The 25,680-nt window shown below is 37.0% G+C and overlaps 1 protein-coding gene across 1 annotated transcript in view; it reads left to right on the top strand.

The window, feature by feature from the left end:
- LOC110092167 (protein ILITYHIA) overlaps positions 1–25,680 on the top strand; it is a 144,098-nt gene that overhangs the window by 71,108 nt on the left and 47,310 nt on the right. The window contains exons 25-35 of the mRNA XM_028695700.1: positions 11,824–11,946; positions 12,050–12,130; positions 12,212–12,328; positions 12,587–12,759; positions 13,015–13,092; positions 13,199–13,346; positions 22,881–23,003; positions 23,091–23,147; positions 23,225–23,335; positions 23,421–23,612; positions 24,148–24,321. Coding sequence (XP_028551533.1) covers positions 11,824–11,946; positions 12,050–12,130; positions 12,212–12,328; positions 12,587–12,759; positions 13,015–13,092; positions 13,199–13,346; positions 22,881–23,003; positions 23,091–23,147; positions 23,225–23,335; positions 23,421–23,612; positions 24,148–24,321 — 1,377 coding nt within the window. The remainder of the gene's footprint in view (positions 1–11,823; positions 11,947–12,049; positions 12,131–12,211; positions 12,329–12,586; positions 12,760–13,014; positions 13,093–13,198; positions 13,347–22,880; positions 23,004–23,090; positions 23,148–23,224; positions 23,336–23,420; positions 23,613–24,147; positions 24,322–25,680) is intronic.

Here is a 25,680-nt window from a genome sequence, read left to right as displayed (position 1 = left end):
GCTTAGGAGGATCGGGTTCCAATTTATTGACTCGCGCAGCATCCCTAGACGTCACGTGTATACTAATAACACGCTCGCCGGGGCCCTTGCGGGTTTTATAATTACTTTTACCCCTTTTAGTGTACCTATGTGTATACAAACTATGGTGCACGTGTGGGGGTATTTTGAAAGTACTTGTAGACGCCTTTTGTTTGCTTGGATAGAAGTTGCGGATCCGGTGGAGTGGCGTAGCAGCTTCTGAATTGACTTGTTCGCTACTTTGTACAGGTAGATTGTCGTGCACTATTTACTTTCTGTAGGTGGGACGTAGTGCACTAACTAATCTCCTGTCTTTGGTTGTAGATGCCTGCATTTGTTGAAGCACTTTTGGCATTTTGCTTGTGAATATTGTAATGGGTACACAATGGGTCTTCTATAGTAGCTCGTAGAAGCCCTCATTTGTCACATCATCTTTGTATTTGCTTGTAGAAGTCATGTCGAATACAATATTGATCTTTTGTAATGGCCCGTAGTTACTTGCATTTGCTGTGATCTTCTCCATTGTAGGTAGAAGATCCATTAAGCCTTTGATACATCTTCCATCGTAACTTGTAGATAGGACTGATGTATTTCAACATTGGTAGAAAGAGGGTTGTATCCTCCACAATGCACTTCACCCGTGGGCATACCACATTGATTTTGTATAAATATCACTTGTATGAACTTCATGGCATTCATTGCATTTACTTTATGTTGTGCATCATCATTTGTAGGAAGAATATTGCTTGCATGTTGATGTTTGCCTTTTGTAGCATAAGAGCTCTCCATCATCTATTCCGAAGCTTCATGGAAGTATTATGGCTTGGCAAGCATTGATGGTGACTCCATTACTCTTGATGAATCTTCTACTACCATAGGAATTTTTCTATTCATTACAACTCATCAAAAATTTCTTGCAAATACATTTCATTCCTCCATTCAGTTGAGATGATAATTGTAGGCTAATTTTAATCGCTCAAATAAGCTTTATACCAAAGCTTGTAATGGGTGATTGTTTGCTTGCTTGGATGAAATTTAGATGGATCACCCTCTCTGATTAGTATTTGCAACTCCTAATGGAATGATAATTCCTTAATCTTTATTGAGAGTTTATTGCTATGATCCAAACTCAAGCTTCACTATAATTCAAGTTCCATGTACAAGTTTGAGTCCTTGATCAGACTTGATTCAAGTCTTTTGTTCACTCAAGTTTGATTTGAGTTCATATTCCTTTAGTTAAAATTCATGTTCAGGTCCACTATGCTTGATCAATTCCAAGCTTACAAATTTCAAGCTTACAAGTTTTAAGCTTATAAGTCCAAGCTTGCAAGTTTTCTTACTTATGTTCAAATCAAGTTCTATGCATTTTGATTCAAGTTTGAATTCTTTGTCAAGTTCAAACTTCAATCCAAATTTGAATTTAAAGTCATTGCAATTCATATCACATTCAAGTTCAAGCTTATTATGGTTCAATTCGAGTTCAAAGAAAGCTTGAGTCAAGTCCTCATGCTAGAACTTCTTATATCAAGTTCATTTCATAAATCAGTTCGAGTCCAAGTCTTATGTGAGTTCCCTGTAGTCCAACTCAAATATTTCAAATGTTCAAGTCATGCCATTGTTCATCTTGCAAGTTCAGGTATGAGTTCAAATTGAGTTCCTTGTGGTCTTCTTGTGTCTAAACTCAGTTCAAATTCATGTCTTCGTAGTCTTGTTGAGTTCAAGTTCAAATTCTTCCTCTTTATTCAAGTTATGGTTCAAGTTGCATTTAATGTTCCTTTAATTTACAAGTCCAAGTCCAAATAATGTCCCATGTTGTTGTCCAAGTCCTAGTCCTTTTCAGACAAAAATTTGGCAGCCTCCTAGCGTTTCCCTCGTTAAGGGGAAAAAACCAAGAGGCCGCCTGCACGGTTGGTGTTTGTGAGATACCGCGGCGGTGGTATTTTGTTTTTTCATCCACCACGCCAACAAAGGCGTGCATGGGTTTTTAAAAAGCATTTTTGAAAAAACAGCTTGCTTTCCCCCCCGCTCGGAGGTACTTATGAGCGACCCCGCCTCGCTGTAGGTGCCGCACCGGGGTCCCATTCCACCACGCACAACAAAGGCGTGCATGAGCGATTTTCCGGTCCGCCACGAATTTTGAAATAAGGTTTTTGAGTTTAAGGTGATTACTCGCCTCGTTGTAGGCGCCGCACCGGGGTCCCATCCCACCACGCGCAACAAAGGCGTGCGTGGGCGATTTTCCGGTTCACTGTAAACTTCTAAAGCGAGAATATGAGTTTAGGGAGTTTCGTACCTTCGCGGGGTTGGCATGTAGCTCGAGGGAAGGGAGAGAGAGCAAGCATTTTCTTATTAATTATAATTAATATCAATTAACTATAATTAATTATGTAATTACTTTTAATTAATCATTTATAACTAATTATAATTAATTGAAAATAATTAACTAAATTTTATTAAAATTAATTAAGACAATAAGTTATAATTAATTATAACTTGATTGCTCTCTCGGCTTGTGTGGGAATCGGAAGATGGAGGCGCTCTTGAGGAGTCGGGCAAGAGGGATCGGAGCGTGGAGGCGATTCGATCGGAGCTTGCGGAGTAGGTAAGATCTCTCTCTCTCTCTCTCTGGATCGAGCAGATCAGAAGTTGGAGTAGGGAATGAACAAGAGGAAGAGCGACAGGAGTTTGAGGCCTTTGTTTGTGTGGAGCAGCCGAGAAGAAGGGTCATCGGCTCCTATTTAACGACGCAAAAAGAGTACAATTCGACGAAATCCTTGCATGAATTGTGGAGAAGCGACACCAGCGGCGCCGAACAGTCAGGTAACGGGATTTCTTCCTCTTTCTTGGCAGAATTTCAGGATTATGTGGATTTTTGTTTTGATTTCTCCTTTTTTTGTTGATTGTTGTTCATTATCTGGTGGTCAACAACATGAAAAGGTTGGAGTAGCTCCAGTGTAATGTAAAATTAGATAGAGTCGCCTTAGATGGTTTGGTCACATAAAATGGCGGCCTTCCGATGATCCGGTTAGGAAAATAGAGATATTAGATTTGACTTATGTTAAGAAAGGTAGGGATAGTCCTAAAAAGACTTGCTTAGAAATATTAAAAATGGTCTTTCTTTATTAGATTTATACAAGAATTTGACTTCTAACAGGACACAATGGAGAAAAAAAGATTCATGTAGCCGACCTCATGTAGTGGGACAAAGGCTTGATATTGTTGTTGTCTATGCAACTTAAGGAATTGAAATACAATCCTTATAAGTAGCTCACAATCTGATTCTATCTCACATGCATTTTTTATATACGATTATATTTTGCATCCTAAAAAACCTATTCCTTTCGCTCTCTGTGTCTGGGATTGTTTTCTATGTACTTCTCTCTGTATTGACAACCAATGTCATGCCATCGGCTACTGTAGAGCACTCATTGGGAACTACTTATATTTGGAAGCTTCCCAGGTCTACTTTACTGCTGAAATCCTTCTGTCCACGATCCATTCCCTATGCCGTATGCTTCTTTTGCAGTAAGCCTCCCCCTTCATGTTTTCCTATCCTTGCTTTTCTACTTATATCATTTCCCCATTACATCAAGCGTTGGCAAAAGAGATGTCCAGTTTAGAATCTCAGGTACTGGTTCTTGTGCCTGCTGTCTTTAGGCTTGGTTATTGTATGTGTTATTTTATAGCATGCCTTGCGATTGATGCTTTGGTTTTTTGGTTCATGTAGTGAAATATGGTTGTTAGCAACAGCTGTTTCAAAAAAGGTTGTCTTTACGGATTGACATGCTACAAAATGGTGCACATGAGGCTTCCCACATTGTAGAACCTTGACTAGGGTTGATATACATAGCCTTGCATGTCTTATTGTCTTGGGTTTATGTTTGCATATTATAGTTCCATTTTCTGGTGGGGCTATGCTTAATTAAAGGTTACATGGTTAGGTTTATTATTTTCCAAGTTTCAATATTTAATTGTTTTGCATAATTGAATGTATAATTATTATATATTGGTTATTTACTTGAGGCCATGTTTGAAGTAACTTTGAAATGAAGGATTTAATATTGAAACCATAGAAGTATTGGAGCTAGAGCTAATTATTATTTAGTCCTACGTGCGACTTCACCTAATATATCCTTAATCAAAAGAAGATTTGCTCATTCTCAGAAATTTGGTGATGCGGATAAAATGAATTGTATTGTGCCTTATTATTTTAGTCGAATTGTCATTATATTTCTATTTTTTGTTATTTATTATCTACACTTTGATTGTCAAGGGTAACATAATCATTTGTTAGTAGTTTAAGATAAACTTGATTATTGGTCTTAGATTATAGGATATTTTATTCTAAATGGAGGATCATGGGGTGATGCTGGAACAAACTATTATATTAAATGAAATGAAGTTTGTTATGCTCCCCCTACCCTCTCAAACTGTGTTTTTGACTCTTAGTTTTTTCCTCAATCTTCTTTTTGAGGTCCTTGGTGTAAGAAAGCTCATCACCTTAGTTGAGAACCAGCTGATCACCATTATCTACCACAAGGGCACCCTTCATAACTGGTCACATCTTTGTCGTTCTTATATGGTACAGTAATTTCATGACCTACTTGTATGACATCAATTTTGACTAATTCTCTTCCCTTTCTGGTGATGATCATAACAAAAAATGTCTGTTATGTTATCCATATGGATGATGGCCTCAAAATACCATTGCTAACCATATCCATGATATGTGCTGTTCACTGGAAAATCGCTAAAGAATGTGAATATTGATATGTATAAATGGTGTAAAGTGGTCAACTATAAAGTTGTTGACATGATGATGGAGGATATTTGCATGATTTGCTTATGACCCATTTCATCCCAGTCTTCCAACATTGTATCTTATTTATTGCGCTTGTTGCACATCTTATGTATATTTAATGTCTGTCACACTTTCTTGCAAATCTTTTGCATTTGTTATTAATTATATGTCATGCACTATTTCTTTGTCACATTATGTGCCACCTAAGCAACTCCCTGACTATGCTAATTGATGTGAAACGTACATGCAAGGATTACTAGATTAGGAAAGTTGCATGCTTAATTTTAGGAGCCACAATAATTATATCCTTTATATTGATTTGAAATGACAAGATAAAATACAAGAGCGGTAAAACAAGCTTAGGCTAAATTACATGCGTATGAGTTAAGATCGTAAAATAGCCAATTTAATTTAACATTGCATACATGAATGATTTTCAACTATAAATCCCAATGCTAACAATAAGATTAGGCACTATGCAAGAATCCCTCACTCAACTATCTAGTTATCTAAGCTTTAGCGGGGAAGAGTTAGCATGATCGTTGTGAATCAAAATATAACCATGATTTAGAAATAAACTAAAAAGATAAGTGAATTGGGGAAAGCGTTTACCCAAAGAAGGGGAGTTAGGACGTTCCGGTGTGATCGATTATGAGCTTGGGGAAGAGTGGACAGCAATTTCAGTATTGGAAGCCTTCATGATGGTGATCAGAAATCTTATGGACAGCGGGAAAGCCATAAAAGGTCACCAAAATGGCTGGACAGCAGCTAGGGACGTCTTAGACAGCAGCAATGATAAGACAGCAGCAATGATGGTCGGGACAGCAATTTGGCACTTGAAATGATTCTGAACAGCAACTTTGCAGACCTGGACAGCAGTTCCAGCACTTGAAAATTCTGGACAGCAAAGTGTATGGCTTGGTTTGGCCATGGGTGGGAAGGGGAAAGGTGGACTGGATTAGGAGAGGGTGAAGGAGAGAGGCCTAGGTTAAAAATCTGAAGTTAATTCTCAGATTTAGAGGGAGGGAAACTTTAATTTGAAATTCAAATTAATTCCCAAATGGTGGCTTGATTGGGGCGGCATCCAAGGGAGGTTTAATGGGGACTTAATGAGGGTCTAGGTGGCGAATTGGAGAGAGAAAGGGGCTAGAGAGGAGGCCGGCCACATAGGATGAAGTTTGAGGTGTTTTCATTTAATTTGTAGGCCCGAGAAGGATTTAATTGAGGATTGTCATTAAATCTGAAATTGATTTCAGATTTTATTGTGTTTAGGAGGTTTCCTAATATACGTTATTAATATGGAAAGCTTTAGAATTCAAATTTGAATTTGAATATAAATGAATATAAATGAAACAACTTTCCAAATTAATAGGGACGTAATTTAGGAAAGTAATTAAGGGTGATTTTGAAAGTTGAAATTCAAAATCCATGGGTTGGGGATTGATGGCCGGCGGTTAGTGGGACTTGGGGGAGGCCGGCGGGGAGGGCTGGCTGGGGATTCGGTGGTGGCCTGGTGAGGGGCAGGTCGGCGGCACAAGGAGAGGCGGTTTGGGTGGGGTTTGATTTTGGGAGAGGAGGGAAGGGGATGGGATTTTGGGCGGCCGACGGGTAGGGGCTAGGAGGGGAGATGAAAGTAGAAAAGAAAAATTAAAAGAGAAAAGAATGGAGCCGCGAACCTTGGAATCCACCAAGATTGACGGGTATTGCTCTCACTCACTTAGGGTTGCTCCTTTCAAGAACTCACCAAGATATCATGTAAGAAAGTGAAAATTTTCATTCATAAGCATCATTAACCCTCAAGGAAGGAGGGAAGGGCTTTAAATAGCCGATATAATGTGACAAATAAAAAGTACTAAAATGCCCCTTGGTCTTACACATGACTAAACCCTCAAGTAAGGACAAAAGTGGAAAATACAAAAAAATCATAAACAAAGCTAATACATCAAATAATAAAAAATGAACATAGAACAAAGTAGAGCGGATGTCTTCATCACTAATCCCTCACATAACTCTAGTATCTCTCTCTTTCTCACTAGTTTTCCATCTTGATTCCTTTCTCCTTGCTCACATTATTTAATTAGTAGTCCTCACTCCCTTCTTCTTTAATATGACCTCTCTTTATTTTTTGCTTTTATTTTTTGTTTGCTCATTTTGTGTCTCTCCTTGACACAACATTTCTGTTGAGAGATTCGACTTTTTCCCTTCATCCTTAATTTCTCTCAAGGCTGTCGATGCTATTTCCTCAAGGAACTTGAATATAAATCCTTCCTCACATTCTTTGTTTTTCCTTTCTCCTCTTCTTTGTTTAACAAATTACCTTTATATTCTTTGAACTTTCTCTTCTATTCCAACCTAGCCATGACACTTTAATTCATGTTTTATTTTGCACTCCAACCAACCTGCCCCTCCAATTGTTTTCTATCTGTTGGAGAATTTTTGTATCCTCAAACGGATTGCATATTTTATAATCGAGTACGGCATAAGAATGATGATATATTACCCCGAAGGATAAAAATATCATTTCCTTATGGGCTCAATAATAAAATTCATCTTATCTGCTGTATCTTTTATTATAATACAGGTGTAAGAGGTCATGTGGAAACACGCTATTATATTGAATGAAATGATGTTTAACATTCTTCTTCTTCCCTCATAGAGTGTGTGCCTGATTCTTTCTTCTTTTATTTTTTCCTTTTTTCTTTTCCTTTCGTCTTCAATTATTTCAACTTTTTCATGACTCTTCCACTCTCACCTACATAAATTGGTTTTAGAGATGGATGCTCTTTCAGCAGAGTTATTCTACGTTCCTGATTCAGATCTCTCTTAGAATGCAAAACATCATTGGCTTGAGTGAGAAACAGCCAATCATTGTAAAATAACAAAAAGGGCCTCCTATCTTGCCATCATTTTCAATATCCTAGCCTCATTTTTTAGCTAATTAAAAGAAAACTTCCGAATCATTGTAGTGGATTTTGATCTGCAAATAATAATTCAATTATGAAAGCGAGTTATTATCTTGGCATACTATCGTTGATCAGATCGTTGAATAGATTTCTTTATTGAGAAATTACCAAGGCACGTTTTTTTCGCCTCATTGGTTAGAAGGGGAAAGTTGGTGCAATCAAAAATTTGGGAGAGGGCCCCAAATTTTTGATCACAAAAGAAAAGACTTCCTATATAAAATAAATACACAAAAATACCCAAAAAAGACTTTTTAATATTAAAAGATGAATTACAAACTTTGACAAACTTATATAATATAAAAGACACTTACAAACTTGACTCTTACAAACGACACAAACAAAAACACTTAAACTTGCTTTCCAAGAGAAAAAGGATACAACGGGGTGGATACTTGCGGAGAGACGAAAGAGATTAGAAGCCGAGAAGAAGGGTGGAAAGAACTCGCAAGTCTCCCCAAGAGATAGAAGAAGAAGAAGTGGACAAAGCTCGCAAGGTTTTCCAAAAACCCTCAGGTTTCTTTTCAAAAATCACATCATAAACTGACTTAAAACAACCAGAAACAACTTATATTTATAGACAAGAGAGGGGAATCCAAACAGCCCTAAAACATTAATTAAGAGCTAATAAAATTAGGGAATATGAAAAGCCAACAACCCACTCAAATTCGTGTACAATTTTTTCTCTTTTTCTCTTTTTCTCTCATTGGTTCTCTCTCCTAGTTCTTTTACCTCAAATAATCTTCCTTTATTTGGTCGATCGACATCACTCCCTACTTGTATCATTCATATGATCTCCATCTTTTATTTGCATCTTCTGCTTGCTCGGTTTTTTTCCTCTCATTGACAAAACTTTTCCCTAAAGAGAGTCTAATGTTGCACTGCATCTTGATGTCTTGCAAGATCGTTGATGCTATCTCATCCATTCGCACCCCTCCTCGCTTGATTCTTATTACCACTATCTATGGCCATGCATCCTTTTATTTGTTCTGTCTTTACCCATTTATATGTTTAACACATTAACACTGTTTTCATTTGAGTTTCTACTTCAATCTTCTCATCCTAGCTATGACACCTTCATTCATATCATATTTCTTACATCAATCTTCTACTTAAATCTAACATCAACCTTAAATTTGAAATACAATCCATTCAATCAAAACCTTACCCCTATATCTAATTGAGCTATAAGGATGAAAAAAGGGGTATGAAAATAGCTTGAATTTCTTGCACGTCGATTCATTATGTAGAATAAAGTGATCACTTTTTCAAAAATGTTTCAATTGTTATAAGAGAATATACAATTAGACACCTGGATGGATGTGTCGTATGTAACCCCTTCATCTGTCTTCATAGGAAAGTTGCTCCTTCATCTCATCTTCTTTAGGAAGCATTCTCTACAGCATGGATCTCATTTCTTGGCATTGAGGCAGAAGTCCTTATGCTTTTCTTACCAAAAATGTTTCAAAATCTCTAGGGTAATGTTCTATGAATCTTAGGACATTAGTATTTTATTGAATTATCATTGTAGTTTGATTAGTTTTTGTATTAATTTAAATTGTCAAGTGAAACATATGGTCATTTGTTAAGTTTTTAGGATTCCTTTGGTTATTGTTTTTCCTCCTTCATTTCTTCTATTATGAAGTCCAAAGGCCATTTTAAAATATGTGATATTGTTTGAAATGATGCTTGGTATGCTGCTTCATCCCTTTTAGGACCTGTGCCTAATTCTTTCTTCTTGTTTTTTTTTAAGGTATAATATTGGTTCAATTCTACATTGGCTATTGATTATTTTTGTTAAAAATGAAATCAAATTTTGAGTGTTTTGTCGTGATATTCAAAGGAGTGCAGTTTCACTTCTTATTATAGATTATTTACTTGTTTTTAAGGCATTAATAAAGGTTGCCTTATCTTATGGAATAATTACTATTGCCTTGTATGCTTTTTTTTAGTTAGTTATGCTTAGATTTAATTGCCTTGTCATTTCACCCCCAGCCCATGCAATTTTATCACTTGTTATTTCAGCTTGCTGCCATTTTATGTGAATTTTATGCCAGTCTTTCAATGACATTTTCAAGAGAGTTATTAACTAGTGATTTTACTTCTATAGCCATTTCACAACAAATTGATTTATTAGGTATGCCCTTGATGTGAAACAACCAATGGAATTGCAAGATTTTAATAAGAAACTTGTTTAGTAATGAAATTATGGGATTAATGTTTCACTAAGTTAAGACTTTCAGTTTTCATGGTTATCACTTACCAAGAAAAATAGAAAAACAAATATGCGATTAACGATAATCCGTCACTTACCAAAGAGAGCTTTCACCTTAGAGTTTCCCTCTCAATTGCTCATTGGAAGTAGGGTTAGCGGAGTAGGACTGTCAGCAATCCGAGTGACGCCACTGAAAGACGGTGGATACCGGCAGATTTGACCCAAGGGAAGTTGGCAGGAGTAGGAGAGACGAGTGGTCATCCGGTAATCTTCCACTGTACTATACGTCATTGTTCATCGATGACATCTGCCAAATGGAAGAGAATAAGCTCAACGTATTCCTCGATGCTGGTTTCGGATTGAATCCGGGGTTGAAGAGGGTCATTGAATAAAGTCAAATTTCCCTTGAGAATTGTAGGCAAATCCGTGATCAACTTTCGGATATGCCATCCATGAGCTTGAGATTATTTTGGGTGGTGTTCTTTGGTGGAGCCGCCGGTTGGGAGGAGTAAAGCGGGGCGATGTAGAGGGGGGGGGGGTCGGCTGGTGAGGAGGAGAGGAGAGGAGCAGGTAGAGCTATGGCTTGAGTGTGGACAAGGGGTTATTAGAAAATCTGAAATTAATTCAGATTTTTCTAAGAGGGAAGGGAGGGAATAATTTGAATTTCAAATTATTCCTGAAAGGGGAAGGGGCGGCGGTTAGAGGAGGAAATTAGGGAGGCTTTAATGGGGATTAGGAGTTAAATAGAAGAGAGAAGGGCATGATTAGGGGGCCTGCCATGGGGAAATTAGAGAGGTGTTTTGTTTTAAGTAGGTGGGCCCACAAGGAATAAATAGAGTTTTAAAACAAATCTGAATTTCATTTCAGATTTGTTTAAATTAGAAAGGTTTCCTAATTTAAATTCTAGCCTTAGGAAAGAATTTGAATTCAATTGTTTAATTGAATTCCAATTAGAAGCTTTCCTAATTAGCTAAAACCTATTTTAGGAAAGTGCTTAATGGGTATTTGAAATTTGAATTTCAAATTTGGGGAGCCATGGGAGGGCCGGCAGTTTGGATTTGTAAAGAGGGGCGGATGAGGCTTTGGAGGCCAACAGCTGGCAGGGTGGTGGCGGGTGGGTGGGGTGGCCAAGTGAGGCCGGCGGCGTTGGAAAGGGGATCTTGGTTTAGGGATGAGATGGGGCAACGAGAAGGGGAGGTCGGTGGGTGGTTGAGTGGGATTGGTGTGAAAGTATAAGAGAGAGAATAAATCGAAGAACCGCAAACCTTGGAATACACCAAGGTTGACGGGTATTGCTCTCACCCTCGCTTAGGTTTTCTCCTCTCAAGAACTCACAAAGAGATCAAGCAAGAAAGTGGAATTATCATTCATAATCATCATTAGAAAATAATACAATGACTAGGCCTTAATATATATAGGCTTCTAAAGCACTAAAATGTAAAAGACACAAATGACCTCAGGCTACAACATGACACAAATCCCTCATAGGGGTATAAGTAAAAAACTGAAAAATAAATAAAAGAAATGCACTAAAACAATATAAATAGAGACTATGAATTGTAGCCGTCGATCTACAATTCCGCCGATGGTAAGTACGTCGAAATCTCCAGTGGATGTCCTCATCAGCCCTTTGTAGCTTTCATTATTGATTTCGTGCTATTTTGAGGTTGCCTTTTTTCCTTTAGGCAGTTAGTTGTAGCTTCCCGCATTTTTTTAAAATTTACTCCTACTTTGTTACGAATATTCCAATTACCTATGCTTATATTTTTTTTTCTATCTTGGTTTTGATCCGAAAAAGCAGATAAATGATGTATTGTATAATTCTACAGGCTGACCCTAATATGGATGTCCGTGGGAGAATGATAAATGCTGGCATCATGGTTATTAACAAGCATGGAAAAGAAAATGTTCCTTTACTGTTCCCCATTTTTGATAGTTACTTAAATAAAAAGGTCTCCTTGTGCTGAATAGTTGATTTTTTTATTTAATTTGTGTAATTTTTTTTGTTTGAATTATAATGTAATATGACGTTCACTTGATCATTTCAATATGAAGACGTCTGATGAGGAGAAGTATGATCTTGTTCGAGAGGGCGTTGTGATCTTTACAGGAGCATTAGCAAAACATTTAGCAAAGGTGAACATGTTAGGTACTTTGCTTTAAGGTTTTAGGTGCTGATGATTTTCTTCTTTACTTGGATATTTATATCTCAAACAGGATGATCCTAAAGTTCATGCTGTGCTTGAGAAACTCTTGGATGTTTTAAACACTCCCTCGGAAGCCGTTCAGCGTGCTGTTTCAGATTGTTTATCTCCTTTAATGGCATCAAAGCATGTAAGTTTTAGAGTGCAAACATTCTTATAAAATTTCCGTGAGAGCTGCACTGCACTGTTGTGCTGTATTGAGATACAATGGGTTCCTCATTGTCTACTATTTTTATCTGATGGCATCCTAATTTTCTTCTGCAGATCACGGAGTTAATTCTTTTGTAGCAGAATGAACTTTTAGGATGCATCTTATTTTTCTTTTCATTATAAAAATTTTACAGTTAGGATAAAGCTTGTTAACCTCTACACATGTTTGTTGGATCAGGATGATGGTCAGACACTGGTTTCCCGACTTTTGGATCGTATGATGAAAGGTGACAAGTATGGTGAACGACGTGGTGCAGCTTTTGGGCTTGCTGGGGTTGTGAAGGGGTTTGGAATTTCCTGCTTGAAGAAGTATGGGATAATAGTCATGTTACAGCAAGGATTGGAAGACAGGTTTTCTCCCCAACTTGACATCTTATAGTATGTTTGCTGAATTTTATAGGCTGCTGCTAATGGTTTAACTGCTTATGATCATTTGTATTCATGTAGTCTGTTGTTTTAGCCGGTTGTTTTGCAGTTTCTTCTGTTTACTGGTTTATAGCTAAATACATGAAGAAATTCCTAAATGCATGTTTTAGGACATGTTTATTAGCATTTGCATCATTCCATGTTTTTCTACTATTATGAATCTCAGTGCTTGTATTTCAGGAATTCTGCAAAGGCTCGTGAAGGAGCTTTACTTGGATTTGAATGTCTTTGTGAGAAGCTTGGCCGATTGTATGAGCCGTATGTACTAAACCGAGCTACTTTGATTATATCTCCATTAGTTTTATTGAAGCAACTAATAGTCATTATGTAATTTGAGTTTTTTTTTTTTTTTTTTTTTTTTCAGGTATGTCATTTTGCTGTTACCCTTGCTTTTGGTTGCTTTCTCGGATCCAGTTAGTGCTGTCCGTGAAGCTGCTGAGTGTGCTGCTCGTGCAATGATGGCACAACTTACTGGTCATGGAGTGAAGCTTATCCTTCCTTCACTTCTGAAGGTACTTTATCTACATATGACTTTATTCATTTGTGCTAGTATTTTTTATCGGTATTCTTTGCATTCATTGAACTTTTCCTTTTGTGTACGTTCTAGTTATTGATTTTGAATCGATTGAATGAGTGTCTTAATGCTCTTTAAAACTACAAAACATTAAAGGGGAGGAAAAGGGCCTTTAGAATGAAGGAGAAAGATGTCCTCTTAGGGGACTTAAACTGAGGCCACAAGAGTGAAGAGGGGATAGAAAGAAATTCAGTCAACTGCACAGGAAGGGATAGCCACAAGTGTGATGAACCATTACAATTGTTTAATAAGTTGAAAACCCACATCTCATGAAACGAGAATTTATGCATTTTTAATTATAGGCAAGTCAACGGCATGCTTATTAAATTACAAATTTGTCATATATGATTGATATGAACAAAGTATTAAATAAACAAATAAATAAATTTAAACATGAATACTTTAGTAATGTTACATTCTCGTCATCTTCTTGTGGGACAACTTTTGCAATACAATTGACGGACTAAACATGATGGGTTCCATAACACCTACTCCTACAAAGAAGGTCAATTAGTGGTACTGCTACCTTCAGAAGAATAAATTGAACGAACAAAACCCAGTCCTGAAATGATGCCGAAGTCCCTTCATACAAACTTGTAAGGAAACTGATCACAGGTTGAATTTGGTTGTTGATTCGGAGCAGCACATACCACCAGCAAATGTCCAAGGTTTAATCTAACAGTTGCGACTTTAGATTTTCTTGAAGCCTCTCATGGTAAGGGAGAATGGCGTCGGTACTAGTAAGACCGGTTGGTTCAGTCAACCAGTTCAACAATCAACCCAATTTGGATTTTTTTTAATATTTTACTCTATTGTGTTGGGGAGATTTGGAGTAAAAATCACAATGACTAAACAAGCAGTAAAAGCATCAGAAAAGTAAAGGACATCAGGATTTAACGTGGAAAAATTCAAAATAGGGAAAAAATCATGGAGCCACACCACACCAAGAAATCACTATGAAAAAATGGAGAAATAATAACAAATCTCTTTTCTCTCTCACACTCTCCTTGTTTCTCTTCTCACATGCATAGTTTTTGATGTTTATATCCTCCAAATACATGAGAAAGCCAAGTAAAATAACCCCAAGAGACAATCCTTTAGAAAAATGAGAAAGAAAAATGTCTAGTCCTTGCGGTGCTGTGGCACAAGTTTGGGGCGCTGTGGTTCTCAAGCATTTGTCTTGCACTGCTGCAACGCCTTATCTATAACACTGCGGCTCTCTGCTCTCTGTCATTCAATGCTGGGATGCTCGATAACAAAACACCAGGGCGCTCGAAATCCACTATGAAAATATGGAGAAATAAGTACAAATATCTTTTCTCTGTCACTCTCCTTGATTCTCTTTTCAGATGCACAGTTTTTGAAGTTTACATCCTCAAAATACAAGAGAATGCCAAATAAAATAACCCCAAGAGATTCAACCCTTCAGAAAAATGAGAAAGAAAATCGTCCAGCCCGTCTCGCAGCGCTGCGGCACCAGTTTGGGGTGCTGCGGAGCTCAAGCCTCTGTCTTGCACCGCTGCAGCGTCGTATCTATACCGCTGCGGCACTCTGGTCTCTGTCGTTCAATACTGGGGCGCTCGATAACATAGAACCGGGGCGCTCGAGTACACAACACCTGAACCCAAGTAGGGGTAAACCTACACACTCCCCCAACGAACAAGACAAGCTTTGAGGTCTGAGACAACTGAACAACCAGATTGATCAACGCAATCAGATTCTACACATAACATATTGGTAATTTTGTTAGTCATCAATAGGATGGACTCTTATCTTATCCTAGTCATAAGGTGATGTAACCAAAATTTACAAAAATAAAGAGATGCTAAGGTTGTAAATTCAAGACACTAAAAGATTGCCAAAAAGAAAAAAAAAACTCCTTACAATATAGCTTAAAGAAAACCTTGAAGTTTAACCGCTTCATACTTACATTAAATGGAACACTAGAATAAAACAAAACACAACAACGCTTACAACTTCTAATAGAAAGAACACAATGACACTTAAACTTTCAATAAAACATGATACGACAAAACTTAAAACTTACAATAGTTTTAGAGAAGAAAGATACAATTGGAAGGGATACTATGGAGAGAAGAAAGTGATTAGAAACCGAGACGAATTATAAGAGAGAGGGAGGTAGAAGACAATTGCTCGCAAGCTATTCCAAACCCGCATGTTCATGCTCCAAAAGTTATCACATAACTCCTCTTTTTTTCCTCATAAAACAGCCCCTATAAATAGGGAAAAAGAATACAAACAGTCCCCAAAAAGGCGCCGCCCTAAGCCTCCAATGGGAGCAGCCAAAGCATGGGAAATACCCAAGAGAGAGGCATGACCAGCCCAGGAACCAAACAGCCAGCTCAGGATCCAAACGGCCCAAATAACCAACAGCCGGTCCCCGAAAAGGTGCCGCCGTAATTTATGAGAAATCACCAAGAAAGAGGCACGACTAATCCAGCAACCAAACAGCCAAAATTTATAGGATAACACCAAGAAAGAGGCACAATCAGCCCAGGAACCAAGCTGCCAAAACACCAACAGCCAGCCCCCAAATAGGAAACCGAAGCAACCCCACTTCAGCTGAGATAATCAAGACACCAAGCAGCCAAAGAAAGGGAAAAATGGGCCAAACCCTTTAAGAGAAATTCAGCCCACTATTAAATGCCCAATAAAAAAAAAAACTGAAACTTTTTCCTACTTCATAAGGGGTTAAATTCTTATAAATAGATCTTCCTCCAATTGTATCTTAGTTTTTTTATAAGAAATAAATTTCCAGAGATTTGTTTTCTCTGTTCTTGCATTTTGTATCGTGGAATTCTAGATGGTGGCTGCCTTCCCCCTCCATTCCATATCAGCCAGAGAGCCTTATTCCCTACCGTCCTGCCCTTTGCCGCAATAGAAGCTGTCCGCCTTGTCTTCCTGCAGATGAGCTGCTGCAACCTTCATCAAGAATGCAAGGTGCTGCTATGCCCATTCCAGACCCAAAAAGAACTGGTCGTTCCGTCCAGGCTGCAGAATTGTTGTTCTTGTTTGTTTTTCCAGATGCAAGAAGTGTTACGCCCATTTAGCTGCCAAACGTGGCTGTCCAGCTGCTGTCAACCACCTTCACAACTCTTAGGAACTAATTGGGGTTGTCCAGCTGTCATCTATCTTCTTCCAGATCATAAGAGCATAGACAGTTTTTTTTTTATTATTATTATTTTTTATAAGAGCGTAGACAGTTGCTTGTGCTATTTGGTTTGTTTTGGGTTTACCAGCAGTGCCTTACCGGAGTTAATTTTAGCCTCGAAAGTTGTCTGGTAAGAATAAGGAATAATCAAGGTGGAGAGATGGACTGCAACATAGACACTATTAGTTCTTGTTTTCTCTTAGCCAAATTCCTCATAGAAGCCAGCTCCTCCACTTCGCCCGGTGCTCTCTGAAACACTAAATGCATAAGAACAAGCCATAGAAAGCCTCTCTATGAGCCCTTGATGTAGGCGAGGGGGGGGGGGGGGGGGGAAAAACCTAACCCAATGGGGGGGGTCAAAACAAGATAAAAATTGTGAGTTTTGACTTCCCTTGAGCTTGCTTGCTCATTAATTTTTGAGCTGAAATTTAGCTCATTATGAGCTGGTTTTTTATTTCATTTATTGAACTAAAAGTTAGCTCATTATGAGTTATGTTTTTAGTTCATATATTAGTTTATTAGTAGCTCATTAATCTTGTCTCTTCTCCTCCCCTTTTCTTCTTAAAATTCTGAGCTTGTCCCTTTGGTTCCTATGCTGGCTGGCTGTTTCCGTGCCTTTGTCCCGTGGGTTTCCGTGGTTGACTATTAGTTTTTTGTGCTGGGTGGTTTTCCCGTGCCTTGGTTCCTCGGTTCCGTGCGGGCCTCTTTTGTTCCTGCGGCTGCCTCTTTGGGTCCTAGGCTGGGCTGTTTTCCCGTGGTTGCTGGGGGCATTTCCATGGTTTTGGTGCTTTGTTTCCTGTGAAGAATTGGGTATATTATGAAGTGGCTGTTGGCTTTTCATTTCCCTCATTTAATTAAGGTATTTGAAGAGATTTTGAGGCTGTTTGGTTTCCCTTCTCATGCCTATATATAGAAGATGTTTTATGATGTTTTAAGGAAGTTTATAAGAGCTTATGTGAGTGATTTTTGGAAGCCATAACCTGCGGGTTTGCTTGGAAAAGCTTGCGAGCTTTGTCCACTTCTTCTTCTTTGGAAGGCTTTCGAGCTTCTCCACCCTTCTTCTTGGCTTCTAACCTTTTTCTTCTCGCCGCAAATGCCACCTCACCTGTATCCTTGTTCTAATGGAATGAAGCTCCTTTAGGTTTGTTTGTGTCCAAGTTAGTAAAGTATTTGTAAGGTGTTTGTGTTCAAGAGTTGTAAGAGTCCTTTTCTAATATTATAAAAATGTCTTTGTTTCTTATTTTGTATCTTTTGAGAATTTGGTGTATTTCTTTAGTATTTTCTATATCTCTTTTATATAGGAAGTTTTTGTTTTTTTGTGACTACCCAAATTTTTGCTTACATCAAATTTGGTATCAGAACTTTGTCCAACTCCTCCTTCCTTCCCTCTTTGGAAAAGCTTGCAAGCTTTGTCCAATCTCTCTTCCTTCTCCTCTAGGAAAGCTTGCGAGCTTCTCTTCTTTCTTCTCGAGCTTCTAATCTCTTTTGTCTCTCCGCAAGTTTCATTCCACATGTATCATTCTTCTCAAGGCAAAGCAAGTTTAGGTTTTTATTATATAAGTTTAGTCTTGAAGATTGTAAGTGTTGTTTGTAAGGTGTCTTGTTTGAGTCATTTGTAAGTGTCCAAGTTGTAATAGTTTTTTATCTTATAAAAAGTTTGTTTTGTCTATTTGTCTAATTTTTGTGAGTTCATGTAAGTTTTTATTATCTAGAAAGTGTTTTTATTTTGTGATAAAAATTGGGGCCCCTTCCCAAATTTTTGCTTACATCAAATTTGGTATCAGAGCAAGTTAGGTAGTCCTAGGTTTATGAGTTGGTTTGTCAAGTAAGTCTGGATGAGTCATAGCAAGTTTTATGTGTCTTGATGTCATAAGTTGTTTTGTTTGTGAGTTTTAGTGAGTCTTGGTAGGTCATAGTAGTTATTGTGTGAGTCTTGTGAGTCTTGTTTTGTTGAGTCTTTTAAAAAAAATGGAAAAAGACAAAAAAGATTGATTCAGTCAAAGGAGAAAGCAAACTGGAAGATTCTGAAGTTCAAAGTCCAATGAATAGATAGATTCCGTCTGATTCAATAAATCCCCTGCAATATGAGCTATACAAACTTCATTCATGGATGCATTTGTGTACAGAGAGATACATGGAGAAGAAACAACGTTTACAAGATCAGTTTTTGCAAGTACGAGAAGAAATTCTGAAAAAATATGAAGAAAAGATTCAGGAGCTGGATGCACCATCTTCACCTCCTCAGAAGAAAACTAAAAGCGGCTCATCGGGAGATGAGTTTTTCAAGTAGGGGAGTCTGATGTAGGCAGGAGGGGTCAAAACTAATCAAAAAATTTGTGTTTTGACTTCCCTTGAGCTTGCTAATTCATTAATTTTTGAGCTGAAATTTAGCTCATTATGAGCTGATTTTTAGTTCATTTATTGAACTAAGAGTTAGCTCATTATGAGCTATGTTTTTAGTTCATAAATTAATTTATTGGTAGCTCATTAATCTTGTCTCTTCTCCTCCCCTTTACCTCTTAAAATTCTGAGTTGTCCCATGGGTTCCCGTGCCTTGGCTCCTTGGTTCCCACGGTTGGCTGTGCTGGGTGATTTCCCTGTGCCTTGGTGCCTCGGTTCCGTGCGGACATCCTTGGTTTTTGCGGCTGCCTCTTCGGGTTCCCCCTGGGCTGTTTTCTCGTGGCTGTTGGGGGCTTTTTCGTGGCTTTGGTGCTTTGTTTCCTATGAAGAATTGGGAATATTATGAAGTGGCTGTTGGCTTATCATTTCCCTCATTTAATTTAGTATTTGAAGAATTTTAGTGGTTGTTTGTATTCCCTCTTTTTGTCTATAAATAGGAGATGTTTTTGGATGATTAGTGATTAATATGTGAGTTATTTTTGGAAGCCATAACCTGCGGGTTTGCTTGGAAAATCTTGCGAGCTTTGTCCAACCTCTCTTCCTTCTCCTCTAGGAAAACTTGCGAGCTTCTCCTCTTTCTTCTTGGGCTTCTAACCTCTTTCGTCTCTCCATAAGTTTCATTCCACCTGTATCCTTCTTCTCAAAGCAACGGATGGAAAGCTTCTTTAGGTGTCATTTTCATGTCATAAATTTGTAATGTCATGTTATGTTGAAAGTCAAAGTTTGTAAGAGTCTTTGTTTGTAAGTCTTTTTATTTTATAAAGTGAAGTTTGTGTTTTGTTTTGAAAATCAGAAATTGTCTAGTTTCTGTGAGTTTATGTAAGTTTTTATTATCTAGAAAGAGTTGTTTTTTGTGATAAAAAATTTGGCGCTCTCTCCCAAATTTTTGATTGCATTAGCCCTTGCTGTAAAACCCGAAATTCGTCATTTGAGTGCGTCGCACGCATATCAATGCGCCGCGATGAATTTAAGTGAAATTTCGATATCGTTGAAAATTGACGAATTAAATTTCATTAGATTCGTCTCGAAATTTCGAGTGAAACGGTATAAAGAACTTATACCAAATTTCGCTCAGTTTTGAAGATAAAAATTGCCGAAGATAGTTTAAGTAAATTTTGGCAAAACTTCCTATATTACCCCTAAGAACCTTAAAGAGAATTAAATAAGTTAAGGGCACATGTGTAAAAAGCCTTTATATCAAAGCCACGAAATAATTATGTTTCTTATGTCAAAGCATGAAAGGGTTATTTAGTATATTATGGAAGTATTTTATCATGGTTGAAATCATCTTATTATAGTCATGCAATGGTTATAGATTGTCACATGAAAGCTTCCTATCATATTCATGCTATATTGCTTGTATGTTGATGACGGAGTACCAAGAAGTGGCTCTTTGAGCAAAGACGGCATTTGAGGCAATACATAATGAAATGAAAATGAATGGCGATAAACGATGTGTACCTGATCAGTACAATTCGGTACTCCGGGACGGATGTATGCATTATGAAATAACACATATGCAAGTATTTAATGCTCTCTAATGTCAAGCACTCTTACTTTATGTTAAAGGCAAGCATATCATGGTTCACATGCATTAAGATATCTACTAGTTCATGAGTCGTTTTGTAGTTTTAAATTTCACATGTTCACCAACTTTAGCCATATTGTCAATTACTGAGCGTAGCTCATTCCCTAGTTTTGGGAAATTTTCAGGAGAAACCGCTGCGAGAGATGGCTGACCACCCAAGGTTCACTTACAGCCGTCGTATACCGGGTGACAGGTCCCACTTGTCTCTTTTGTTGTTTTGTTAGTTTAGATTGTTTTGGGTGGCTGAATCTTGTTGGTTAGATTTTTTTGTTTTGCCACCTTTGTACATATATGTTATATAAATTGCTAGATTTGTTTATATGAAGATTAGTGGCGCTTGTTTCCTACGTGTTTGAAGTCCTTACAGTTATACTTTATGTATTTAAAAAGTTTTAGAAGTTATGGTTTATTTGCCTGTCCGATTTCCGTTCCCGCCTCGTCTATACGAGCTAACCGGGCCGGGTCGTGACACTTGCTGACGAACAATTATTACGTCCTCTGACCGGACGTAGATCTACATCCGGTCAGAGGCTTGTTACTCAATTTTTGCTCGGTATTTGATCGGTATTGATAGGTATTGTTTGATAATATGGTGGAATACCGCTCTGAGAAGACCAATACCGAGTTATACCGAGTTATACCAAAAAATACCGAGTTTTTCTCGGTTTTTTTTGGTATAACTCGGTATTTCGTCTTCACCTAATGATATTTCTCGTTATTATTGGTATTGCTCAGTATTTGCTCGGTATTTCTCATTTTGTGCATGCAATCTTAGTGCCGACCAGACGTAGCTCTACGTACGTTCACCGGACCAAATAAAAGTTCCTTCCTGACACCTCTTGTAGCCTTTCCCTCCCATGTTTTTTCTAGAAACCTGACGCAAGAAAGAATAAAATCCCTCGATTTTTCTTGGTCTTGGTCGCCTTCTTCTCTTTTTCTCCTAAAAACCTGAAAATCTCCTAAAATCCGAAAAACCAGTATAAGCTCACACACTGATGCTCTTTCCTGCCTTCACCTTATCTTTTGTACATTTCTCTCCAGCGGCTTCCTCTGCTGCCCTTTTTTGAAAATCCAAGCATGTCGCCCTCTCGGTTTTTGAGCTCAATTTGTCTTGATTAGTTTAATTTGACCCAAGTTGAGTCAATTTCATCTCGGTTAGTTTAATTTGATTCGAATCGGGTCAATATGAGTTGAATCAATTCGATTGAGTTGATTTTATTGAATTTGATCTATTTCAATTTGTATTAATGAAAATAAGTTGAATCAAATAAAATAAAACAATAATATTGATTGATTAAATTTAATCGTTTTGAACTTTAACTCAAGCCAAAAAAAATGTGCGGAATTTGAATCAATAAGTCAAATTTAATTTAATCTGATTGTCTCAGGTCGAAATTTAGTTACAATTTAACTCTTTTTAAATGAAATCGAGTCGACCTGATTAAAAGTTGAATCAACAACTACGCAGGTGGATGATGTGGAGGCTGCAAAGCAGCCAATTGCTGAGCCAGCCAAAAGCTGTACTTGTTTTAATTGAGCAATGTTTTCACGATGAAGATCTCCTCAAAGGCAGCTCCGATGGATGCCGCAAGGGCATGGTCATGTCCAGTCTTTTTGTTCTAATACCACCTAATGATTTTTTGCTTTTAATTGAAAGAGAACCGAGTGCCGTTGTGCAGGAGAAACTCCCAAAACTCAAAAAAATCTCCTCACCAGCCCATTACACAAGTATATAAATACAAGAATTCCGGTCACCCTAGAAAATTATTTACCATTTATATTATACTTCATGTTCCAGTTATTGACGGAACTATCTACAGTTCTATTCCAACTTGAGTTGGCTTTTTTGAATCTCTTGTACTTATTCTTGCGAAGTGCTTCATTTGATGTTGGTTCAAATTTGATAGCACTACTTTATTTATGTTTCTTACGCATGGAGCCATTTCTTTTGTTAGGATTATGCCCGTAGTACGGTTCACCTTGTTTCAAATTTGATTCACCTTGTTTCTTACATGTATATATTTATTGTCACATATTTACAATGTTATTACGTTTTTCTTAATATTTTATCCCTTATTCAAGTTTATCAATTTTGAAATTTCAAAATTTCTTTATTTCTTGCTTATGCCATTATCTCTCTTTTGGCTCATCTTAAATTGTTTTTTTTTTATGTTGCGACTTGCGAGAGAAACATTTTGTCCCGTTAACATTAGTATATTAACCTAAAGTCTGCAATTTTAGAAGTTATTATCTCTTCATCATATATGTTACATGGTGCTCTGTGAAACTTAAACTATTTGATTGGAATATAGGGCCTAGAGGACAAAGCCTGGCGAACAAAACAAAGTAGTGTGCAACTGCTTGGTGCTATGGCATATTGTGCTCCTCAACAGTTATCTCAGTGCTTGCCCACAATTGTCCCCAAGTTAACGGAGGTTTTCAGCTGTTCTTAATCTAGATTGTTTCTTTGATTTTCACTATTATGATTCAATATTTTATTTGTTTTGCTTGAATTACTGTAGGTGCTTACTGACACACATCCAAAAGTTCAATCGGCAGGGCAAGATGCTCTTCAGCAGGTTGTATTTGATTATTTTAATTGCTACTCACGGATCTCCTTTTCTTTTGAGTTGAATAGAGTTCTATCTTTTCTCAGGTTGGAAGTGTGATAAAAAATCCAGAAATATCTGCTCTGGTTCCTACCCTTCTGTCGGGTCTCAGTGACCCTAATCAATATACTAAGCACTCTCTTGACATTCTTCTCCAGGTATGTTTGGGGTGCTTGAAGGATTTTTTGTTGCTTTTCCCTGAAATTTCTCTATGTCAACTCTAGTTTAGTTTAATTTCTGTAGACAACTTTTATCAACTCAGTAGATGCACCGTCTTTGGCACTATTGGTGCCCATTGTCCATAGAGGCTTAAGGGAGAGGAGTTCAGAAACCAAGAAAAAGGCAGCTCAGATAGTTGGTAATATGTGTTCCTTAGTAACTGATCCAAAGGATATGATTCCGTATATTGGGCTGCTACTTCCTGAAGTGAAGAAGGTATGGATCTTGATCTTTTGCAATTAGTGGGACTGATGGAAAATGAGTAGAATTGACTCTGCATGCACAATTTGGAGTAATTTGTGCATACCATTTTGATCTCAGAGAGCACGCAATTAGCTACAAATAGTTTGCATTCATTTAATCTGACATCAATGATCTATATCATTCAATTGTTAGCCATGGGTCCCTTATTAATAGGAAAGAGATTACATGGATACTACTATTATTTTGAAAGCAAATCTGCTAATATCTAATTCAAACAAATGTTCAAATTTAATCCTAATGTTATCAAATTTTATTCAATTGAACCTAATAAAATAAATTGAATATAAAACGAGAGTTGTTGGCCATTCATAAAATTGGCGTAAAAAGGTTTGAAAACTTAATTGGTTTAGCTTCTTTATATCCCAATTTAACTGTCTTTGATTCACCTTAAAATTTGGCTTTTATGTACTAAAATGGTTCATTTGTATTGCATCATTTATTTTTTATGGTTTCATCAAGTCTTCATAATTCTCTTATGGAAATTTAGGTTTTGGTTGATCCTATACCAGAAGTACGTGCTGTTGCGGCTAGGGCTATCGGGTCCCTAATCAGGGGAATGGGAGAGGAAAACTTCCCAGATCTTGTATCTTGGTTATTGGAAACACTCAAGTCTGACAATAGTAATGTTGAACGATCTGGTGCTGCACAAGGGTTGAGCGAGGTGTGTATGTTATACTCTACTTGTTTATTCGTGTGCATTTATTATTCCAAATTTATATTTTTTCGGTACTTTATATAATAATAATAATAATAATAATAATAATGATATTAGTATCACTATGATGATAATATTAATAATGGGATAATAATCATGGTAATAATAATAATAATAATAATATTAATGATGGTAATACTAATAGTGATGATAGCACTAATAATGGTAATGATGATAATACTAATAACGGTAATAATAAAAATGATGATAATACTAATAATCATAATCATAATAATGATAATGATAATAATATTGATAGTGATGATAATAATAATAATAATAAATATAATGATAATAATATTAATAATAATATTGATAATACAACAACAACAAAATAAAGCCTTTATCCCACGACGTGGGGTTGACAACATGAATCAGTTTTCTCTATTATGTTTGGTTAAGAGTCAAATTGTCATTTAAATATTATGAAAATGGCCAATTCTAATACTTTCTTACAAAGTCTTTTTTTGGTCCTTAACAAAGGCCAAATACAATACATCTACTCTCCTAACTGGGTCATCGAAAGGCCGACATTTTATGTGACCAAACCCTTTAAGGCGACTCTCTCTAATTTTATTTTCCATTGGAGCTACTCAAGCTTTTTCATCTATATACTTGTTTCACATTCTATCTCTTATAGTAAAGCTACTCATCCACCTAAGCATCCTCATCTCTACAATACTTAATTTTATGCTTCTCTTTTAATGGCCAACATTCTGTGCTATAAAGCATTGCAAGCTTCACCATCATCTTATAGAATTTTCTCTTAAGTTTGAAGGATACTTTACTATCACACAACAAGCCCAATGCATTCCTCCACTTCAACCATCTAACTTAATTTTATTAATAATATCCTCATCGATTTCACTATCATTTTGAACAATAGACCTGAGATATCTAAAACTTAAACTCTTTTAATGACTTTATTGCCCAAAGTCACAAACCCTCACTTGATCTATTACTACTAAAATTACACTCTATGTATTTGATTTTAGATCTACTCAAACGAAAACCATTAGACTTTAAGGTTGACCTTCATAATTCAAATCATCCTTCAACTCACTCACTAGTTTTATCAACAAGAATAATATGTTCAACAAAAAGCATGCACCAGGGTATATCCTCTTGCAAATGTCTAATAAGAATATTGATTACTAAAAAAAAAGGTATAAGCTTAAAATTGATCCTTGATGTAATATGATGCAGGCAAACTAGAAACAAAAGACAACTAGGAGAACACTAGGACAATTTAAAATCAAACTCCATTCAAACTAGTATGCAAACATCTCCAAACAAACTCCAAAG

The sequence above is a fragment of the Dendrobium catenatum genome, unplaced genomic scaffold (genome assembly GCF_001605985.2).
Source record: "Dendrobium catenatum unplaced genomic scaffold, ASM160598v2 fragScaff_scaffold_665, whole genome shotgun sequence".
NCBI lineage: Eukaryota > Viridiplantae > Streptophyta > Magnoliopsida > Asparagales > Orchidaceae > Dendrobium > Dendrobium catenatum.
Note: the sequence above shows the minus strand (reverse complement) of the source record. Positions and strands in the feature narration are given on the sequence as shown.